Source organism: Carassius auratus, chromosome 8 (genome assembly GCF_003368295.1).
Source record: "Carassius auratus strain Wakin chromosome 8, ASM336829v1, whole genome shotgun sequence".
Lineage (NCBI taxonomy): Eukaryota > Metazoa > Chordata > Actinopteri > Cypriniformes > Cyprinidae > Carassius > Carassius auratus.
In genome coordinates, this window is record NC_039250.1 from 6684732 (window position 1) to 6703729 (window position 18998).

The window sequence follows — 18998 nt, forward strand, 5'->3', positions numbered from 1 at the left end:
GTTATCTCCATGAAAGATAATTGCTAGTTTGTTCAGTCGAAAATGTTTTAAAGATCTATGAAAGATCTTTGAGATTCTGGGAAACCAGGAATGGGAAAAAGTTTCCAGCAATCTGGCGATTCCAACTCCATCATCTAATTGCTCATTTACTATTAGAATAGGTTTTTGACACTCTCATTTATTACAAGAGCTCAATGCAACCTGGACTTCTGAGTGTGTGAGCACGTGCATGTGTGTGTGTGTGGTCTGATATCAATGTCATGCCTCCTCAATAACTCAGACAGGGCAGTGTGCTTATCTTTCTTTGACACTCAGATCAATCTTGCTTTTAATCCTGAACCCATTCGCAGTTTCTCTCACCTCAACTCCACACATCAAACACAAACATCACATCCCTCCTGTGAATGTGTGTGTCTGTGTCCAATCGAGTCAAGGACACAGGATGGGGGTGGCTGATCTTCTGGAATCCACATTATACACTTCATATAGGTAGTAAGCAGTGCTGGGTGATGTTAAACAGATGAATAGACTCCTATGCTGAGAACACATATGAATATACGGTGAATTCAAATTCTACGTGATTTGGTTTCAGATTATCTATTATATTGTTTTATATGAGCAAATAGGAGGAGGCAAGGAAGGCAGTGCCTCCTCAAAATACTGAATGAGAAAAAAAAAAAAAATAGTACAAAAATAAAACGCCAATATTACAAAATCTATAAAACAATAAAAAGTGTGAAAATCACTAGTTTTTCTAAAGAAACATTTCCCAACAGCGACACCAACAAATAAAGTTACAGAAGGAGTCCACATCTGTCACCTCCCATGAACCCATTGAGTTTTAACAGACCGGCTAAAGTTTAATGGGGGTATTTTGAGAATGAATGGGGGAAAGTCACGTGAGAGGAGGCAATGCCTCCATCGCGATACGATTAGACATGACTGGTTATGTACAGCTGTGATTGCTTCATGTGATAAATCCCACCTCTTATGTTCATTCTTGTCCCACATTCGTGAACCAATCTGAATGAACGATACAATGCTGTTAAAATAATAGCTGAACATAAGTTCACAATACAGGGCCCTCCACTATTATCAGCACCCTTGGTAAATTTGAGCAAAGGTGGCTGTGAAAATGAATCCTCACCGTCGATCTTTCATTCAAAAAATTCACAAACACTTAAGATTCATTGAATTAAAACCAACTGAAAGTGGGGAGAAACCCTCATGATGAAATGTTTTTTCTCCAGTGCATGTTGGCCACAATTATTGGCGCCCCTAAAAATTCTTATGAGTAAAATATCTCTGAAGTGTATTCCCATTCATATTTAAATTTTTTAGCATCAGGGTGACTAGGAGCATGAAATTGTCCAGCCATGACTTCCTGTTCCACAGGATTATAATATGAGGAGCAGAAAGGCCAAACGTCCTTATTCATCTATCAAAAGGAGTAAAACCAAAAAATATAGTTCTGATGTGCAGAACGAGATTGCTGAGCTTCATAAAATGGAAATTGGTTGTAAGAAAATCCCAATTTACACCATCAGGGGCAATAATTAAGACGTTCCAATCAACTAAAAATGTTATAAATCTGACTGAAAGAGGACGTGTTTCTGTAACATCCTAATACACGGCGAGGAGGAGTCTTAGTGGAAAAAGACTCTCCAAGGATCACAGCTGGAGAACTGCAGTTTTTAGTTGAGTCAGAAAACCAAAAACTCCAGCATATTCAGTTGTCAGTTGACAGGCATTATAGGAGAAAACTCAGAGCTGTTGTCATTGGAAAAGGACGCTGCAATAATTGGGTGCCAATTATTGTGGCCAACGTGAACTAGAGAAAGCATTTATTTCACAATGAAACAATTTCTCTCTCTGTGTGTCTAACTCATTAGATATAATATATAAATATAATCATTTTAAAGTTTGAGGTCACAAAGATTTATTTATTCTTAAAACTGGTCTACGTTATAGAATCAATTCAACATGTTTATTTTTGTGAAAAAAGAAACAGTTCACACTGAGAGGGTTTGTTTGTAGAATAAAAGTCAGAATTTATTCTGTTGATCTGTACATTGAACAAGAATACTCAGACTGCAGCACACACGCGCGCATACATACACGCGCGTGCACACACAGACACACACACTCTCACACACACACACACACGACTGATGTTAACTGGCGAAACCAGCTGTGCACAGGTGAGGAGTGCAACTGGTTCACGTGGAAACATTTGATTTCGCTTTCCATTGTCTTTCTTTCCTTGTTCTCTGTTTGAGTCCCCGTGGAGTCGCACTCAAGGTGCAGTGAGGCCAAGTTTAGCTGAAATTAAGCCGGGTTCAGCCTAAAAACACAGTATGAATAAAAATTCTCCACTGAGAGTCCTTTTAGTCCAGGCTTAGGCTTGATCTGTGTGCAAGTTAAAGCAGACCTAATGTATGGGGAAAAGGGACAGTTGATCCCACTGACGGCAGCTCTCGCTGACTCCGTGGTAAAACCAATACTAACCAGTATGTGACCATATAAAAAAAAAAGAAAAAATACCCACAACCACAGAGCTGAAAGAGAGCATGTTCACAGTTATTTTATCTGACATTCTCCATCAAAGACTTTCCCCCAAAATATTGATTAATACACAGATATTTATTCAGCAGCAAGAATGAAGAAATGACGGACATGATAAAGACACAAAAAGTTAAATGAAATGAAATGCAATATGACTGATTTCCTCGCTGTCTGGTCTTGAGGTCAGTTGATGAAGCCCATGACATTCGCTTCACATGACACACAATCATCAAAAACGTCTTGTTCCTTAACAAAATCTCACAGTTTGCCTTCAGTTGTCACGTTACACGCTCTAAATGAATCGACTGTCTGTATTAATATAAAATATCATGGAAACATGTGACTGATTGTATTTTCGTGGACGAAATAATTTAGGTTCTGCTGAGCGGCAGGTGCTCAACACACCCGTATTTCAGAAACCATTGTCGCTAAACAAACACAAATTGGCGACTTTGTTACCAAACAGTTCTTAATGACAATAACAAAGAGTTTCTTTGGGAGGGAACCACTTTGGTAAGTTAAGAAAACACCCTACAGTTAACATACTGCAAAATATCATCACCACCACCAAATGTAAGACTACCATGTTAGTTGCACTGTATTTCTACAGAGGGATTGACTTTCACATTACCTGCTGAGGACCACACTACTGTGAGAGTCAACCGCCCAGTAATATTTAGGTAGATGCATTAGGTTTGTAAAGATATATGGCCATGGAAAGATCTTGCATGCATGGTTTTAATAGTCTGTTAATTTGGAACAGAGTATGTGAGGTAATTTGTTAGAGAGGTATGTCTTACTCGAAATATGAAAAACTAAATCTTTCTTGACATGCCGGATGCAATTCCTAAGATTTTTTTATCTGATGCTTTATTTTTATCCCTAAATTCCTGCTGCTATAAAATTAACATTAACCAGTTTGATTCATGCAAAGCGGAACAACCTCCAGAAAAGTAGAAAAATTAGCACCATCTGAGGTAAGAAACACAGATTAGACAACCCATGCCTGCTGTAGCACCAATGGGATAAAAATTTAATTACTGCAAGGAAACGCCATCTACTGCCACAGAAACATTAACACAGTTGTTACGGGAGTAAAATATGACATTTGAAATTAATTTATACCATAAAGACTGATATATATCTCTGAAGGAGGTACGAGGGTAGCGAGACTGTCTTACGAACACGGACGATGAGCAGCAATGAGGTAGGATTGTGACTCTGCATGCTTGTTTTCCGACTAAGAATAACCTGAACCTGCGTTTTATCAAAAATACATTTATTTTACTATTAGAGCTGAGAATATTGGTTGTTAAATAAGACTAACTCTGAGTAGGGTCCTATAATTGTAATCATGAGCATGAAAATTATGGTGAGCATTTTTTTTTTGCTATAGCGGAATACTGGGCAGTTTTGGGAATTGCTGCGGCGTGCGAGTGGGTCCTCAGCATTTGATTGACAATCTCAGAATGTACGATAGTGAAGCAGGCCAAAGCAATAAACAATTTTTCCCCAAGAACATCCACATACTACTGTTTTTTTTTTTGGCATCACAAAAGGAATAAAACAAACAAAAAAATGACTTAAGATTTTTCTAACTGAACAATATAGCCATATCCATTATCTAAAGCTTAATGCTCTTTTGATACAAAACAGAAAACAACATATCGAACAATGGAGATGTCGGCAGCACAGCAACACCTTGTAAAACCGTCTTTTTTTCGGTAAAAATATATATCCCGGCTGTTTCTTTCCTATTGGTTTAGCAAAGATAACTGTGGACAACCTTAGCATGGGCCGTTTTTGTGCAAGTTCGTATTCATAACACCGATCTGTCCGTTGCTGAGAATTTCACTTATTTTTAACAGAACGACACAAACCCTCAACGCATATTCAGATCGAACTCATCTGACATGACAAAACGTCTCCTGGACAATACGCCAAGAACAACGGAGATGATATGTTGATCCCTCCCGCGCTTTGACTTGCCATTTTCCAGAGGCACAGACCAGCTCAAAGCAAAGAACCTCTATTACACAGCCACTGAAAGCACAGGCACTAGCCTCCCCACAGTCTCCCAGAAGAGAAAAACAGCCTCCGCGAGGCTACTGCTTCGCATTTGTAGCCTATAAATACTGTACATGATTGTATTTAAAAATCAGATTTTCCCTGATGGGATTCACTGCTTTGATCTCACAACTGAAGAAACGTTTCATTTTTTAATTTTCCTCGGATCTGAACGCCGTGCCCGAATTGTCTCGGCGCAGCTGCGAGGCAAAAATCCCCCAAAACAAAAAGTAAAAAATAAAACATAAGAGCAATACATAATGCTGTAGACTTTTTCAAGGCAACGATTCCACTAGCAAATCTCCACATAAAAAGTATGACCACATGGACCGATGATAAAGTTTGGCTGTCATTCAACCTCTGCACACCTAAAGCTGTCATTTTCCAGTATACCCGCACAGTAAGTACGCTCATTATGGAACATCAAATATTCAATAAGTGTGGCAATACATATCACACAATACAGGAAATATCTACAGAAAAAATTGAAGAAGAGAAAGACATTCAGTGGAACAAAAGAACCTTAGTACAATCTGTCCTCTCCCGTAATTACCTTGACATATTGGAGGTACGTCGCTATAAGAAAGAAAAAAGGAATCGCTTTCACAGTCTCGAGAGAATGAGAAACAAATGGCTGCTAAACTGCAATTGAGTGGCAGAAAACTGATAGCTGATTTACGATTTCTCGTGAACGTCTTTTCACAAGCATTGTTAAACGCTTGTTGACTTTTTGTGTTAAATTGGCTTGGGTATATCACAACAAAGAAGCCAACATTGACAGATTTTTATGTTTTTTTTCCCGCCACCTTAGGATTAAAGTGCTACGTTGTCGAAGATGGACAATGACTTCCTCGGAACGGAAAGGCAGGTGACGGCTGCCTCTCGACGTAAATGACTCCAAATGAAATGATAGTCCATAACAAATGACTCACAGTGAGGTGAAATTCATAAATTGAAGTTTGTGAAGCATCAAGATACCTGCGGTAAAAAATCCATGATATATATCAATTTAAGATATGGGTTTCTGTCATTAGAGATGATGTATTCGTGAAGAGCCCTGCATTCTTTAAGAAATACGAGTACCCAGGATCTACGTTAATGGTGAAACATCACATATACACTGTAAAAATAGAAATGATTAGAAATTATATATGAACCAGCAAAGATAAAGACAGAATTACAACACTGTCTAACTCGCTTTTGAACCAGAAGCTTAGTGAGATAAGGTGCAGCCTGGATGCAAACGGTGAAATGTTCCAAAACATGAGAATATATTCCAAATATACACTGAAATTTTCTCCCCAGTAATAAACATAGTTGATTAAAATAGCAAAATAAAACAAATAAAAGAAAATAGGGAGGCGTTAGCGTGGCAGATCGGTGATCTGTTAATTCACAGTAAGCGATATGGCATCACAGTCAAGAACCCAAATCTGTAAGAGGGTCTTTTTTCTATCGTTACGCTGACAAGACTGTTTATGATGAAAATAAAGACGACAAGGGGAGACAAAGGACTAAAGTGTGGATGGCATGGCTCATTGTAAGTTGTCACGATATCTTATTTCCTCCCATAATGAGTGCGCCCTCTACAGGTGGGCTGGAGCAGAGACCCTGCTGTTGGTGCGACCAGAAGGATGAGGCTAATGTTTAACTCCCAAGCACTGCTGACAGTCTTACCCCACATCTGCACACGGTGCCTGGCATCTCTCCACACTCACACCAAAGTGCAGTTAAAGCAATATCAGCTCATATTACAATCACAGCTTGCTAAAAAAACGGAGAACACAGTTCCCAATGATTGCCAGCTGGAAAAAGGCCCTGCAGCCTAGCTCAGATTTCCACTTACCCTCCGTCCCAAGTGCAATTTATGGCTGGTAAAAGGTCTAAGGTGGTCTCCATCTCTGTAGACCCAATAATACAATAACTCCCGTCCCATGGCTAGTCCATCAAGTACACTGAAATCAAATTGGATGTGCTCTTGTTGTTTACAAGAATCTTAATGTATACCTTACGTCACTTTTACTGCATTGTCGTCAACTCTGGTGCTTTTGTACACAAGACATCCCACTAATAAGAATTCAAGCGTACTTCAAAATATGGCATTAAATACTCTCTTCGGAGTTGAATCAGACGAAATGTAAAGAGAAATCTAAATGAATGATGGATATTTATTTTTAGGCCACAAATTTTACCCAAACATTCATTTTGTTAGATTATACACTGCTAATCAAAGGCAGATACAATTTTTTTACTAAGAAATTAATACTTTTAAAGTACACATGAAATCAAAATGACTATATTTACTTTCTTCACCTAAATTGATCGTTTTGTGCTGAACAATTCATCCATGCGAATCAATCCACACAAAAAAATTTTTTGGCTTCATAATCTTTAATCAAAATCTGAAAATGCCCCTCCCCTCTGCATTGGAGGACCTTCACTGATGACGTAGGCTTGAGGAATTGGGCGTCTGCTTAATCCGTAACCATGCCCCTCCAACTGACAGTAGACAGGCTGCCTGTGTGTTTGCGAACATTGACAGCGCGTGAAAGGAGAGATGGCGAGGAGGTGAATTTTTGGTTGTAGAACTCACGGAACACTTTTCCCTTTCCCTAAAATTCCCTGGTTGCGGTCCAGATGGATCGATTTTATTACATTTCGAGGAAGGAAGGATAACAGAGTGTTCACGGATGTGCTCGAAGCACTTCACGCGCGAATACTCGAAAAATTGGACAGAACACGTAATGGGGTTCTTGAAATATCTGTCAATAACAGAGAACGCTGTCACGTCAGTGTACACCGTTGGTACCTCACAAAGTTTGACGACGGTGAGTTGAAATGAACCATGTCTCATGCAATTGAACACACCTACTTATCTAGATCCAATCAGGTGCTAGTTGGAAAATAAGCCACGCCCACTAGTTTCCTCATTTATTATTCCGTTTCTCTCGGAAATACGTCACAACACTGGAGTAAAGCCGTTTGCAACTTCCGTTTCACGGGGACTTTAAGACCTATATTTAAAAATTTTTTTTTTTTTTTTTACTTTCTATTCATTCATGAATACTGAAAAAAATATTAAGTGCCACAATTGTTATTAATATTGTTAACAGTAAACATATTTTTTGATCACTAAATCATTATAATATAATTATTTCTGAAGGGTCATGTGACACTGAAGATTGCAGTAATGGCTGCTGAAAATTCAGCTTTGCCATCACAAGAAATAATGACATTTTAAAATGTATTAAAGTAAAAAAAAAAAAAAAAAGAATAAAAAAAACACTATTGTAATAATATTTCAGAAATTAACTGTTTTACTGTATGTTCTTTCAAAAACATGAAAAGAAATCGTACCAACCCCAAACTTTTGAAAGGATTGTAAATTACTTGAAAACGCGTCACCATAATCACAAGTATTAAACCACAGGAACTTCCCAACAGGACTTGAAGGCAGTATATAGCCTAAAACAAACATAAGTCTACCGATGATCGTATAAAGTCTAAACTTTACTTTCATTTCACCTTTTTGTGAACAACAAGCATCTGTCTGTCTAGACTGTCTTCCTGGATAACTGCTTAGCACCACTGACTACATGCGACCTCTCCACTCCTAACAACCATCAAAAACAACAACAGACCATCAGTAGTCATCTCAGGAAAGCAATTAACAGGAACAATTAGGCCTAGATTGATTAATTAAATCAATGGTTCATTAAGACGATGCAGGGTGTGACCCTGTTTAAAAGTGCAACTCTTTATGTTAAGTACCTTTAGCAGATGGTCCCTGTGAAGTGACCTATCTCTCCTTAAGACTCCGACTCTAAGCCAGCATATATGACACCTCACAAACATCCTCCTGACACAAGAAAACTTCTCCTGAAGGGGAACCTCTTTAGTACATTAGGGCATGTTCTGACACAGAACATAAGCTGATGTGCCAAACACATTTTTCTCGCACACGATTTAAAGGATCGCTCCTGTCTTATTAGGCATAATATCCAACCCCGTCAAAGCTTAAAAAAACCCCACCCCATTCACTCACAGAATGCACACCAGCATGCTAAGGCAGTGCAGTGAGGGGTAAAACTGTCAGACAGGCTGTAAAACAAGGTCTACAAGAGTAAGGAGACAGAGAGGTCTCGGGAGGGCATCAGTGGAAATCTCAACTGGCAGCGTCGTTGATTACGTGCACCTTCTCCACCAGAAGTCCTTGAGGAGTAGAATGAGCTATGGTGACAACTTCAGCACCCCCTACAGACCGTCGTAGGGGAAGTTCTCCATCTTCACCGTCTGCTGGATGAGAAGCTTGGACTCTCGCCGTTCCTCGTTCTTGATAGATTTGTTGATATCCATGATCTTTTCGCAGATGTATTTGTTCACTTTGGATAACCGCTGGGTGATCTCCGCACTGTCAGCTGTTTCTTGAGATACACGGTCATACAGACACTCTGGAATGAAATATTAAGACTAGAAATTAACCAAGAAAACAGAAAAAATTACTTGTAATTTGATGTTTTTCCCCCCCGTACATTTTTTTATACTTAAGTTTAACTTCTTTAAATTAAGTTTTAAGTACCATATTAGTTGTTTCTATGATATAAAAATTTTTTTTGGAAGCTAAAATTTGTTCTACAATAACTTCTATCAGCAGAACTAGAAATACAACCCCAACCTAATTCTAATAACTAATTTTTTAAAGACAGTGTGTTTACCTCGAACAATTTTGAGCTTGCTCGGTGAGAGCGGTGGTTTAGGCAGGGCGTCTTTCTTCTTCTTCGTAGCGACACCAGTCACGCTGCGGTTCTTCAGGGTTTCTGTGCCCCAGATCATCACCGCCAGATTTTTGGTGAATTTTGAGTCTCCCTGTGTCCGTTGTAGCTGGTGCCACTTCTCCTCCTCCACCCAAATCCCTCCACCCAAGTGCACCTGCAAGAGACAGACTCTTCTTCAAATATGCAGCATACACAACGGTCACTGACAAGATTTTGCTTTCACATTCTGCCACTTCAGTGCCATGTGACCTATTCCCCTAAGTGTGTCTGAGACATGGTAGCTTTCCCTTCGCAATGAATTAAACAGCTCTGTTTATGGATGAAATGCAATATTCTATGTGAAAGGGCTGAACGATATGGACAAAATTCCATATCTCGATTTTCATGCCAGATATCTCGATATCGATATGATATGAATACGTGTTCTTTTGCTAAGCACGACCTGCACAACACGTCACTCTGGTTTACATCGTCTTTTCTGAATCCAAAATACTTCCAAATTATGGAAGATGATTTAAGTTTTGGCACCAAGTCAGATTCTGCACTGCCACCGGCCGCATTATCTCCCGCACTCATTTCTTTCTTTCTAATTTATCCGCTGTCTCTGTACAGTGTTCATAGACGTTGGAACAGGGGGGGCTGGGGGGCGGCCAGAGACAGGCGCGCTCAGAGCTAGTGCTTTCACTTTTGTGAAAATATCTTTTTCGATTTTTAAGACAAAAGTTTTAATTGAATCGATTTTCCATGTCTTAAAAAAAAAAAAAAAAAGGTTTCCTTTTTCAACGTCAAATAACGGACGAACGTAAAAAGACAGCTGGAAACGCACAAGTCAGCAATATTTCTTATTTATTGATATTGATATTGATATAGATATAGATACGATAACGATATATCGTTCAGCCCTACTATGTGATTCAGATTTAAGCTTGTTGACAGCTGTTTGTGTTGCATGTAGTGCAGTTGTGCTCCTAAGTTTACATAAACTTTACTAAAACTGAAATATGTTTGACAAATTAAAAAAAAAAAAATCCTATAAAAAAACAGATAAATACAGTCAGATAGATAGATAGATAGATACTTGAGGAGGGAGCAAGTAGTATAAACCATACATATGTCAATGTTTGAACAGGATAAAAAAAAAAAAAAAAAAAAAAAAAAAATTATATATATATATATATATATATATATATATATATATATATATAATATAATGCATTTATTATGACCTCTATTACTTTAAATAAGTACATGCATGTAAAAAAAAATAAAAAATAAAAAATATTTTGACAAATGAATTTCCTTGACCTTTTTATGTGTTTGCAAGCCAGGTCTTACTCTACTCAGGAACGATAATTAGCTGATGAAATATTTTATAGCAAAGCATAACCAAAAAAAAATAAAAAAAATAAAAAAAATATATATATATATATATATAATAGTAATTACTTTGACAAATTTTCCATGACTGTAGGAACCCTGTTCAGTGAAGTTTCTGGTGTTTTGTGGTATGCAACACAACAACACTTAACACTTCCACATACCCTCTGAGATCTAGGTACCGATCACCACATATGAGACATGCGTCACACTTAAATTCAGTGGTGAGGTGTCTGGGTTCATTAAATGCAGTAATGTATTTTGACAGATGCCAGACCAGAGTGTTGACTTTAAGCCACACTGTGGAGGACACAGCCCAACAAGCCATCAGGTGGATTGATGGGCAGCTGGTGAGTAACAGCTGAGGTAATGTGCCTTCTGCTTTGTCACCCTGAGCAGTCTTCAGGCTCGGATCCAGTGGCTTTTCCCCAATGCAGCTAATGTGCTTTAGGCCCTGGTCCAGCAGACAAGCTTTTCACTGCTCTTAACTTAGAGGAGATTTGCCTTTCTACGGCTACCTGTCACTCAGGGAAATTCCTGTGGTACAAATAATTAATGCCGGATATGTGTGCGTATGTGTAAGGGCCTAATTTGCTTTTGTTCTTCACGCTTGAACTGAGAACCCTTTCAGCATGTAACACAAATTCCCTCCTGTCATGCGAGGCAGGCGGAGGAACGCAAAATGCGGACCCGATGTCTGCTAACAGGGCTCAAAATCACAGCAAGCGTTCTGGTTAAAAGGCCCTTTGAGACTGACAGGGGGAAGGTTGTGGAAGGGATTTCGCTAGTCAATTAGACAAACCAAACACCACTACAAAACATTTAAAGAAACACTGAATTGCGCTAACACGAGGAGCATCCGCAAAGTCTTGCTTATTCAACAGTTATAGAGTAGCTGGAATCCTGTCGGCATTGAACTAATGACTGAAGTCAAGTCACATTTCTTCCATAAATAAAAAATGAATCCGTTCAATAAAAATCAAGATGACCATAACTTTGGAAGGTCTCATCACAACCGACATGCTGTTATTAAACAAATATAATGAATGAGGTGTTAGTTATACATAATATATACTACCGTTCAAAAGTTTGGGGTCAGTAAGATGTTGAAAACACTTGTGCTGCTTAATATTTATGGTGATATAGTGATTTTTTTTTTTTTTTCAGAATTTTTGATTTAACAGCTGAAATAAAAATCTTTTGTAAGATTTCTTTTTTTTGCTAAAAAGGCTAGAATGAAGATTGGGTGTCATTAATTTTTGGGATGTTTGAAAAAGACGCACAGGACTACATACTTTTCCATCATTGAAGGTGTAGACGGTTCTCGGGGATGGGGAGTGGGTGGAGCTAGTGTTGGCTTCCTCTTGACACACCTCCTGTGGTTCACTGATCGGCTCCACCACCTCTGCTTTGATTGTCTGTGTGCCATTGTCATGCATCGGCTCTGTATGAAGCAAAGCAAAACACTCACCATTCAGTGAAGCACAATTTAACAGGAGAAAGATGATTGTAATCCTGAGAAAGTGTTGATGGCAGAAGTTCCCCGTTCTCTAATGACAGTTTTGAATTCAGTTCAGTGTGGCCTCAGTAAGACCTGGCCCGCTCCCTTTGGAGCGCTGCCTGAAACATGGCTCTCCCGTGCCTCAAGACAACCGGGTCATTTTAGCTCAGTAAGCTGGCTTGGTGGCTGGCCGCACTAAGCTCTAATGTATCTGTTGAGTTTTAATATCGGTCAGTGCACTGCACGTCTGACCCTAAAGAACCCTGGCCGGTCTAATCTACAGCCTGCTCCACCAGCTTGCTCCAGACCACAGTCTGTTCCCCCCAAACACACACACAAAGGCGCAGCAGCTGGCCGGGATACTGGCCTGAGCGCTCTGGACACCATGTCCTCTTTAAGCAGCAACTCAGGACTATGTGGAAAACCATTAAAAATTTTAAATTTATATGGCTTCCAATTCAATATGCTAACTTAGTACAATTAATTAAGATGCAAAAAAAATTGTAAGGTAAAAAAATTGTGCAAAAGGATGCCAAAAACATGTTTTGTAGACTGCGAAACAGATTGCTGTGGACTGCAGGATGATAGACTTGTATTTAATAATATAAAATTACAATATAATAGAAGAAATTTACTTTTAAAGTCACTTTTTGCGTGCGATTAAGTTGATTAATTAATAACAAAATTACATGACTTAATTACTTGATATGCATAATATTAATTAAGTAATTGGTATGCTAAACAATTATCAAATTAATCAAATGATGAAAATTTAATTGGCAACCTAAAAATTACAAAAGAGCACATTTAAATGGCTGTCTGAACATACAGTAAGTCCTTGATCGTCACTGACACTCACTATTACCTACTTAAAGTTGACTAACCATTGCTGCTTTTCTATGAAGTGAAAAAATGCTAACAAGCTAGACTGGATTGCAAAGCAAAACAGATAATTCTGACATTAAGTTCTGATTGGATGAGCCATGTTTGAAACGGTTCAGTAAGAATTTACTATACGGATACATTTTAAGGTTTGGTTTTAATCAAAACAATGAATTCCTTCAATTTAGCAAACAATCAAAATTCTGCATTAGATCTGTTCAACGAGTTTAGTACAAATATTTTACATGGGCATACTGTATCATTACATCAGGATTGGTGTGAACAGGCCTTTAGAATGTCAAGAGTGCCTTATGATTCATACGATACGTATGATTCATGCAAATCTTACCGCTGCCAAGCCTCATGAGAAGGACGTCCTGTAGGCGTCGATTGAAATCACGCAGCTCCTTGACTTCGGTCAGCAGACTGCCATACTCCTTGAGCTTCTTGGCCTGCTGCAGCAGCTGCCTGCGTGTGCGCTCCAGTTCCTGCTGCAGGCGTCTCATTTCCTCTTCCTGCTGCCTGTAGCTGTGCACCAGCTCCTCATACAGTACACGAGGCACCACGGCCTCGTCCTGCTCTTCTTCTTCCTCTGTTGTGAGTCTGTCCAGTTCCTCTCCCTCAGTGCAGGAGTTGACGGCGTTCCTCTCCAGCCGTGCTACCACAGCAGCCAGGCTCTTTGAGGAGTTGGAACTGGCCCTCTGTTGTTCATGCGACTGGACCTGCATCACAACATTCACCATCTTGACCAATTGCATACAAGTAAATAAAAATATAATATTATCTTTTGGATATCTATCTACCTTTCTCCCGAGATAAGTTAATTCACACACCTAATGAGAATTTTAAAGAGCTTGTTTAATTTGTAATCTAAATTTCCTTGATTTCTGTTCTTTTAAATTCATTGAAAATGAACAGCGCAGCACTGTGACGTCGCATGAATGCATGGACACATGACTCTCCAAACAGCTTCTCGCTTGTAGCTCAAAGTTTTGTTTTGTTTTAATGTGGGTGTATATATCTTTTTAAATGTATTAATATAGGTTATAAATAACAAATAATCTACTCCACTTTCCCCACTGGTTTAAAATGTTAACATTAAGTGATGAGGTCCAACTTTGATGTTTAGATCAAATCTGTTTCCAATATCCAAATATGTAGGGCAGAGTTCATAAATTGAACTTGAGTACACAAAATCGTACTTTTATGCTTGCATTCACATGGGTATGAATGGAGGAACACATCTAGTGTGACTTTCCTTTTACAGTTGCATCTCAATAAATTTGAATGTCGTGGAAAAGTTAACTTATTTCAGTAATTCAACTCAAATTGTGAAACTCGTTTATTAAATAAATTCAATGCACACAGACTAAAGTAGTTTAAGTCTTTGGTTCTTTTAATTGCGATGATTTTGGTTTACATTTAACAAAAAACCCACAAATTCACATAAAATCTCAAGAAATTAGAATATGGTGACATGCAATCAGCTAATCAACTCAAAACACCTGCAAAGGTTTCCTGAGCCTTCAAAATGGTTTCCAAGTTTGGTTCAGTAGGCTACACAATCATGGGGAAGACTGCTGATCTGACAGTTGTCCACAAGACAATCATTGACACCCTTCACAAGGAGGGTAAGCCACAAACATGCATTACCAAAGAAGCTGGCTGTTCACAGAGTGCTGTATCCAAGCATGTTAACAAAGTTGAGTGAAAGGAAAAAGTATGGAAGAAAAAGATGCACAACCAAGAGAACCGCAGCCTTATGAGGATTGTCAAGCAAATTGGATTCAAGAACTTGAGTGAATTTCACAAGGAATGGACTGAGGCTGGGGTCAAGGCATAGAGATGTGTCAAGGAATTTGGCTACAGTTGTTGTATTCCTCTTGTTAAGCCACTCCTGAACCACAGACAACGTCAGAGGCGTCTTACCTGGGCTAAGGAGAAGAAGAACTGGACTGTTGCCCAAAAGTCCAAAGTCCTCTTTTCACATGAGAGCAAGTTTTGTATTTAATTTGGAAACCAAGGTCCTAGAGTCTTGAGGAAGGGTGGTGAAGCTCACAGCCCAAGTTGCTTGAAGTCCAGTGTTAAGTTTCCAGTCTGTGATTATTTGGGGTGCAATGTCATCTGCTGGTGTTGGTTCATTGTGTTTTTTGAAAACCAAAGTCACTGCACCCATTTAGCAAGAAATTTTGGAGCACTTCATGCTTCCTTCTGCTGAGCAGTTTTTTGAAGATGCTGGTTTCATTTTCCAGCAGGATTTGGCACCTGCGCATACTTCCAAAAGCACCAAAAGTTGGTTAAATGACCATGGTGTTGGTGTGCTTGACTGGCCAGTAAAATCACCAGACCTGAACCTCATAGAGAATCTATGGGGTATTGTCAAGAGGAAAATGAGAAACAAGAGACCAAAAAATGCAGATGAGCTGAAGGCCACTGTCAAATAAACCTGGGCATCCATACCACCTCAGCAGTGCCACAAACTGATCACCTCCATGCCACGCCGAATTGAGGAAGTAATTAAAGCAAAAGGAGCCCCTACCAAGTATTGAGTACATGTACAGTAAATGAACGCATTTTCCTGAAGGCCAACTATTCACTATAAATGTTTTCTTTATTGGTTTTATGAAGTATTCTAATTTGATGAGATAGTGAATTGGTGGGTTTTTGTTAAATGTGAGCCAAAATCATCAACTCACTTAAATTATAAACACACTAAGTAATTAGGGTGTGAACTGCAAGAGCACACAAAAGTGAGTTGTAAACTTAATGGACTGTACAATTAAGACGACATGGCATTAAAAAAAAAACAACAAACCCAAGAGTGAAACACATGGCCTGTCTAATATCTAGCTAAAACTGCCAGATTAAACAAAACAGGCTTCAAAACATTTGAAATGTCAAGACAAATTCTGTAAGCGTCAAAACATGTTTTAGTGTTTTGTCTTGTTTTGCTTGCAGAATATAAAATACATTCTTAATATCAGCAGAAAATCCCTGTTGAGCCATTCCTGATCTGTCCACATGTTCCCCATCTACAAATCCAGAACAGTAACAGCAAGCCTGCAAATGTCTTACAGTCTCCCAAATCTTAAAACCTTTCTTAAAAACCAGCATACTGACCTTTTTATGTCTAAGGGGCACTCTCTCATCACCAAAATGATTCTCAACTGTGTTCCTGTTCGACATCTTGGGTATTTTCATCTTCTTTTGCATAATACTGTGCTCAAATTCCTCAATGCTTTCTAAAAAAAAAAAAAAAAAAAAAAGAGGAGGGGAAACAAGTCAGAGACGCAAGTATTTAATCTCTTTGCTCTGGAATGATGATATGGTTAAAACAAGGCCACATTAGCAAGAGAAACATTTTATGAGTTTGGTGGAGAAGCTTCCCAGTAACCTTGTAATGACACAGATGACTAGCTATTGTTGCAATAAACTATTAATGGAGCGTTTAACTTTGCAGAGCAACGTTGACGGTGCAGCATCAATATGGTTTTGACAGGCAGGGTCATCACAGCTGTCAACGTGTGATGCAGTGTCAAGTACCCAAGGCCACTTGGAGAAGACGGACTATATAAATGTGCCTACCTAACCCCTTATCATGTCAAGTGGAAAACGCCCTCAATCATCATTCTAAGATCTTGAATGCTAACTACGTATTAAAAGTTTTACACTGGCCAGGTATGAGAGATGAGCTTCAAGGTCGGCCACAACAGACTGCAGACTGCTTAAATTAAAGCAACTGATTTAAAAGCTGTACTGTGGACTCCAGACTTCTGTCCCTAACGAGATCAGGGTTGTAAGCCACACATGTAGATTAGTAATGTATCTAAATAGACCTGGTTGAAGAGTGGCAAGAGTGAAAGTGGTTGGAGGTTTTTACAACTTGAGCTGAAGCAGGAAGTGTCACATGATAACAGATGTGCCACCAGCACTGATTTAAACCACACATAATACTCTGACAAGTTATAATTTAACAGTATAATATGCCGACGTAAGCTTTCAAGCAAACTGAGGGGCGTAAAAATATAAAACGACATAAAATATGCCTTACCTGGCTAGCTAATGTGATGACAGTAACCTAGCTGCTAGAGCTAAAATAAACAAACCGTTAAAATTCAAACCGTTAACTTTTAGGTTATCGTATCTGCTTTCCCGTATCTTTTTCAATTAAAAAAGACTGTTACAGTGGTTTTATTCGCGTTTAAGCTCTTATGCACCGCCGATAAATGAAGGAAGTGCTAGCAGCTGTAGGCTAACAGTCGCTTAGCATCCCGAGCCTCTCTCTGCTTTAAACCCCTCTTATCTTTCGTTTCTACTTTTACCAACTTATTCAGACGTTTCCGACACCCATTTCCTTTAGTTTATATTCAGATTACTGGGCTTGTCAAGCACAGACACTATTATATCTCTCTGTAACACAAACCCCGCAATCACGATTAGCTAAAAACATCAGAACAATCAAGAAGACATCAAACCTATGACATATTCTTCGTCTGCATCCATTTATCACATCAAAACACTAAGGTTACATCATTAATCTTCTCTTAACACCCCAATTCATGCGTGTTAAAGCATGTTAATGCAGCTTATGTCAAATTAAAATGATAATTTGTGTGGTAACTTTTCATATTACGCCATAAATATAATATAATGCTTCACAGATGATGTTTCATGTACATGCAAATGAGAAAATGATTTATGTCAAAGTTGCATGGCATTTCAGTTCATCCGTTAAGCTTTTATATAGCGTAGCATGCGTGTTACTTTTATTTATGGAGGTTATTATTATAACGTTAGTTAATAAGAAGAGAAAAGCAGAACTTACCTGCCAGGGCGAGGATGTGTGCTTTAGCAGGCTGGCCTGCGCCTCTCAGCACCACATACACCTTCTGATCATCAAAATCTCTTTTGTGCACGGGCTGGAAATCTTTCACGTCTGACACAGGTAACGCGTAGCACATATCGTCCTCCAAGAAACGCACGAAAGCGTACATTATTTTTGCTCTTTGGTCCCTGTTCTTTGGGATAGGGCTTGACAGTTTCCCTCAAAAAAGATATTAAAAAACACATAAACACAAAGAGGGGGGAGACCGTGGGGTGGCCTCTGCGATCGATTGCTTCTGTCTGGCTGGTGCGTAACAGTTGAGGAAATGCAGAGCCTGGTCGCCACAGACTGTACAAATCAAAACAGATGTGACGAGATGTTTATTTTGGGGGTTAAAATGTCGTTTGCCGTTAATTATCAAAATAAATAAATTGTAATAGAGAAATATTAATAATGCCAATAATCATTGCGGTTATAGTATAAAACAGGATAGTATATAATCATCACCATTAATCACCATAATAATAATTCCTATTTCTGAAATGATACATTTAAACTCCAGAGGGAGTTTCATAATTATTATAATACAAATATGTAAATAAACGATCAGTTGTTGTTGTAAAATCCAGTTAAATTGCTAAAAAGTAATGACTGGTATCATACAGGTTTGCAATATCATTTTTTTTTCCTAATTTACAGACAAATGTATCAGATTTAATGACTAGAACTGTTATATAATTGTAACTTTATCAAAGTGTAGCTCTTCTAGTCACCCAGAATCCTTTGTGTTGTGGCAGATTTCTTAAAGAGACTTCTAAACAGCTGTGCAAATTAAATGTACAAATGCTCTACTTATGATAATTCACAAAATAAATAAAGGTAATTGGCCAATCAAAACTCGGTATTGTTACAAACAGCAGCAAGTTTCCATCATTTAACATGCAAAATGGATAAAAAGAAGACAATAAATGGTACGATTTTTCCTTGATCAGAATTTAAAGACATT

At 38.6% G+C, this 18998-nt stretch overlaps 1 protein-coding gene across 1 annotated transcript; it reads right to left on the reverse strand.

Annotated features, from left to right (window-relative positions):
* Positions 1-7921: 7921 nt before the first annotated feature.
* LOC113107119 (BEN domain-containing protein 5-like) lies at positions 7922-18314 on the reverse strand. The gene is made up of 6 exons (XM_026269362.1): positions 17993-18314; positions 16288-16409; positions 13517-13889; positions 12080-12228; positions 9348-9561; positions 7922-9083 (listed from the first exon to the last, which is right to left on the reverse strand). The coding sequence occupies exons 1-6, from the start codon at positions 18159-18161 to the stop codon at positions 8887-8889; spliced, it is 1224 nt and encodes a 407-aa protein (XP_026125147.1). The 5' UTR covers positions 18162-18314; the 3' UTR covers positions 7922-8886.
* Positions 18315-18998: the final 684 nt, after the last annotated feature.

Excerpts from the sequence above, each read along its gene's own strand:
- LOC113107119 (XM_026269362.1), bottom strand. The coding sequence starts at position 18,161 with ATGTACGCTTTCGTGCGTTTCTTGGAGGACGATATGTGCTACGCGTTA. Across the intron at positions 13,890-16,287 it reads TGCCCCTTAGACATAAAAAG|GTCCAGTCGCATGAACAACA; the intron begins GTCAGTATGCTG and ends GTTGTGATGCAG. Across the intron at positions 9,562-12,079 it reads ACACCTTCAATGATGGAAAA|GTGCACTTGGGTGGAGGGAT; the intron begins GTATGTAGTCCT and ends TGTCTCTTGCAG.